The following is a 5,000-nucleotide window of genomic DNA, read 5'->3' on the forward strand; positions in this document are numbered from 1 at the left end:
ATAGGGCTCTGGTCTATAGTAGTGCACTATATAGGGAATAGGGCTCTGGTCTATAGTAGTACCACTATATAGGGAATAGGGCTCTGGTCTATAGTAGTACCACTATATAGGGAATAGGGCTCGGGTCTATAGTAGTACCACTATATAGGGAATAGGGCTCTGGTCTATAGTAGTACCACTATATAGGGAATAGGGCTCTGGTCTATAGTAGTACCACTATATTGGTTAATAGGGCTCTGGTCTATAGTAGTACCACTATATAGGGAATAGGGCTCTGGTCTATAGTAGTACCACTATATAGGGAATAGGGCTCTGGTATATAGGGAATAGTGTGTATCCAAACTTTTGACTGGTACTGTGTGTGTATTCTGTAGGACTACGTCTGTCACATGGCTCTATGATCGTTGTCAGTTTAGTATGAACTGATTCAGAGGCATACAATGATTCCTTTACTAGGAATGAGTCAGATGTGTTAGGATGGAACAAAAGCCTGCACACAATGTTGGTCTCTACGTACAGAGCTGATTTTAAAAAATTCAAATCAACTCTATGGTCTTTTTTTGGTCTCTATGGTCTTTTTAATGTTAAGTGGTTGAATTCTCACACCGTGCTGGTCACACACACACACACACACACACACACACACACACACACACACACACACACACACACACACACACACACACACACACACACACACACACACACACACACACACACACAGACACACACAGACACACACAGACAGACACACACTCTCTCTCACCTCTGGAGGAAACAGTGGCTATACCGCCGTGCACACTGTGCTGACTGTAAATTCTGTCTCGTTGGCCAGGATGTCGGTGGGCTGGATGTTGCGGTCGTACATGGGGTTCTCAAACGTAGCTCTACCGTTCGTGTTCTCATGGCCTGCATAGCCGTTAAACAGTACCTTAGGTCTTCTCCTGAGAGAGAGAGAGAGAGAGAGAGAGAGATGAGACCTGTGTTCATATAGATATAGAGGGTCAATATATTGTATCATATGAGACCTGTGTTTGTAGAGGTACAGAGGGTACCTGTGTTTGTAGAGGTTAGAGGGTACCTGTGTTTGTAGAGGTTAGAGGGTACCAGTGTTTGTAGAGGTTAGAGGGTACCTGTGTTTGTAGAGGTTAGAGGGTACCTGTGTTTGTAGAGGTTAGAGGGTACCTGTGTTTGTAGAGGTTAGAGGGTACCAGTGTTTGTAGAGGTTAGAGGGTACCAGTGTTTGTAGAGGTTAGACCTGGGTTTGTAGAGGTACCTGTGTTTGTAGAGGTGTTGTGTTTGTAGAGGTTAGTACCTGTGTTTGTAGAGGTTAGAGGGTACCTGTGTTTGTAGAGGTTAGAGGGTACCTGTGTTTGTAGAGGTTAGAGGGTACCAGTGTTTGTAGAGGTTAGAGGGTACCTGTGTTTGTAGAGGTTAGAGGGTACCAGTGTTTGTAGAGGTTAGAGGGTACCTGTGTTTGTAGAGGTTAGAGGGTACCTGTGTTTGTAGAGGTTAGAGGGTACCTGTGGTTGTAGAGGTTAGAGGGTACCTGTGTTTGTAGAGGTTAGAGGGTACCAGTGTTTGTAGAGGTTAGAGGGTACCTGTGTTTGTAGAGGTTAGAGGGTCAGTATATTGTATCATAGGGTACCTGTGTTTGTAAAGGTATAGAGGGTACCTGTGTTTGTAGAGGTACAGAGGGTACCTGTGTTTGTAGAGGTACAGAGGGTACCTGTGTTTGTAGAGGTGTAGAGGGTACCTGTGTTTGTAGAGGTATAGAGGGTACCTGTGTTTGTAGAGGTATAGAGGGTACCTGTATTTGTAGAGGTATAGAGGCTACCTGTGTTTGTAGAGGTGTAGAGGGTACCTGTGTTTGTAGAGGTATAGAGGGTACCTGTGTTTGTAGAGGTCTAGAGGGTACCTGTGTTTGTAGAGGTATAGAGGGTACCTGTGTTTGTAGAGGTATAGAGGGTACCTGTGTTTGTAGAGGTATAGAGGGTACCTGTGTTTGTATAGATATAGAGGGTACCTGTGTTTGTAGAGGTATAGAGGGTACCTGTGTTTGTAGAGGTATAGAGGGTACCTGTGTTTGTAGAGGTACAGAGCGAAGCCTGCGATGATCATGGCTATGAACGGCACTAAGATGGCTGCTGCAACTGAACTGCTGTTGGGGGGGAAGTGGGGGTTCTCCCTGCTCCTGTCTAAACTCTCTGGGGGAGGGGGGAAAGAGAGAGAGAGAAAGAGAGAGAGACAGAGACAGAGAGAGAGAGAGAGAGAACAGTTCAAATACCATAAAAATAACCTATAAATATATATATATAACATTCAATATACAATACAATCACTACCATGAGGCAAATAGGATGATCCCAGAGAGCAAAACAGGTTGAAAAGATGTGATTTTAGTTTTGCTCACTGGGATTTCAAGACAGAAAATAGGAAGATGTATGACACATGACAAGCTAGGTATTCAAAACACAATAAAATACAAAATACACAATACAGTGACTCAACCATGGAACAACTAGGATGAAACCAACTATGACAAACAACAACAAAAAAATAGAACAAGCTAATATCTGTTAATAAACAACTTAGACGTGACAGACGTCCAAGCCAATTAAAAATCAACGACACAGAAAAAACAAGACAATTTTCCATTAAATGATTGGTTAATCTAGAGAGAAAGTTGCAAAGGGGGCTCAATTTTCAGTGTTTCCACTAGACTCATCGGACAAGCCTGGTTCCTGGGAACGTCAAATTCCATTATTCCAACAATGGGTTTTAATTAATGACTTCAAGGCCCGACAGCGAAGAAGTCATTTCAGATTCATTTTCAATTTAGGGCGGCGCGTGTGTATCCAACGACAACAAGAGAGAGATGGCCCACCTGAGAGTGGATGCCAACAGAGCGCCAATAAAGTCCCAACGACTAAAAAGAATGAACTCAATTAATTAGGCTGGGAAGCGGTGGCCAACCAAAACCCCACGGAGTTGGGAAGCGGCGGCCAACCAAAACCCCACAGAGTTGGGATGCGGTGGTCAACCAAAACCCCACAGAGTTGGGATGCGGTGGTCAACCAAAACCCCACAGAGTTGGGAAGCCGTGGCAAACCAAAACCCCACAGAGTTGGGAAGCCGTGGCAAACCAAAACCCCACAGAGTTGGGAAGCCGTGGCCAACCAAAACCCCACAGAGTTGGGAAGCGGCGGCCAACCAAAATCACACAGAATTGGGAAGTGGCAGCCTACCAAAACCCCACAGAGTGAAGAGAAGCACACAGTCCTGAGCACCTGCCGTCCCAGGTCATATCAGATTACCCTGCTGTCCCAGATCATATCAGGTTACCCTGCTGTCCCAGATCATATCAGATTACCATGCCGTCCCAGGTCATGTCAGGTTACCCTGCCGTCACAGGTCATATCAGAATACCCTGTCGTCCCAGGTCATATCAGGTTACCCTGCCGTCCCAGGTCATTTCAGGTTACCCTGCCGTCCCAGGTCATATCAGGTTACCCTGTCATCCCAGGTCATATCAGGTTACCCTGCCGTCCCAGGTCATATCAGGTTACCCTGTCATCCAAGGTCATATCAGGTTACCCCGCAGTCCCAGGTCATATCAGGTTACCCTGCCGTCCCAGATCATATCAGGTTACCCTGCTGTCCCAGATCATATCAGATTACCATGCCGTCCCAGGTCATGTCAGGTTACCCTGCCGTCACAGGTCATATCAGAATACCCTGTCGTCCCAGGTCATATCAGGTTACCCTGCCGTCCCAGGTCATATCAGGTTACCCTGTCATCCCAGGTCATATCAGTCATATCAGGTTACCCCGTCAGTCCCAGGTCATATCAGGTTACCCTGCCGTCCCAGGTCATATCAGGTTACCCTGCCGTCCCAGGTCATATCAGGTTACCCTGCCGTCCCAGGTCATATCAGGTTACCCTGCCGTCCCAGGTCATATCAGGTTACCCTGCCGTCCCAGGTCATATCAGGTTACCCTGCCGTCCCAGGTCATATCAGGTTACCCTGCCGTCCCAGGTCATATCATGTTACCCTGTCGTCCCAGGTCATATCAGGTTACCCTGCCGTCCTAGGTCATATCAGGTTACCCTGCCGTCCCAGGTCATATCAGGTTACCCTGCCGTCCCAGGTCATATCAGGTTACCCTGTCATCCCAGGTCATATCAGGTTACCCTGCCGTCCCAGGTCATATCAGGTTACCCTGCCGTCCCAGGTCATATCAGGTTACCCTGCTGTCCCAGGTCATATCAGGTTACCCTGTCGTCCCAGGTCATATCAGGTTACCCTGCTGTCCCAGATCATATCAGATTACCCTGCCGTCCTAGGTCATGTCAGAATACCCTGTCGTCCCAGGTCATATCAGGTTACCCTGTCGTCCCAGGTCATATCAGGTTACCCTGTCGTCCCAGGTCATATCAGGTTACCCTGCTGTCCCAGGTCATATCAGGTTACACTGCTGTCCCAGATCATATCAGGTTACCCTGCTGTCCCAGATCATGTCAGAATACCCTGCCGTCCCAGGTCATATCAGGTTACCCTGCCGTCACAGGTCATATCAGAATACCCTGTCGTCCCAGGTCATATCAGGTTACCCTGCCGTCCCAGGTCATTTCAGGTTACCCTGCCGTCCCAGGTCATATCAGGTTACCCTGTCATCCCAGGTCATATCAGGTTACCCTGCCGTCCCAGGTCATATCAGGTTACCCTGTCATCCAAGGTCATATCAGGTTACCCCACAGTCCCAGGTCATATCAGGTTACTCTGCCGTCCCAGGTCATATCAGGTTACCCTGTCGTCCCAGGCCATATCAGGTTGCCCTGCCGTCCCAGGTCATATCAGGTTACCCTGCCGTCCCAGGTCATATCAGGTTACCCTGTCATCCCAGGTCATATCAGGTTACCCTGCCGTCCCAGGTCATATCAGGTTACCCTGTCATCCAAGGTCATATCAGGTTACCCCGCAGTCCCAGGTCATATC

At 47.8% G+C, this 5,000-nt stretch overlaps 1 protein-coding gene across 1 annotated transcript in view; it reads right to left on the reverse strand.

The window, feature by feature from the left end:
- The window catches only part of LOC112220687 (CUB and sushi domain-containing protein 2-like), a 927,456-nt gene that overhangs the window by 3,322 nt on the left and 919,134 nt on the right, over positions 1–5,000 (reverse strand). Inside the window, 2 exon segments of the mRNA XM_042295064.1 lie at positions 767–944; positions 2,081–2,207. Of these exon segments, the coding sequence (XP_042150998.1) occupies positions 785–944; positions 2,081–2,207 (287 nt within the window). The 3' untranslated portion in view covers positions 767–784.

The sequence above is a fragment of the Oncorhynchus tshawytscha genome, linkage group LG13, assembly GCF_018296145.1.
Source record: "Oncorhynchus tshawytscha isolate Ot180627B linkage group LG13, Otsh_v2.0, whole genome shotgun sequence".
In the NCBI taxonomy this organism is placed as follows: Eukaryota; Metazoa; Chordata; class Actinopteri; order Salmoniformes; family Salmonidae; genus Oncorhynchus; species Oncorhynchus tshawytscha.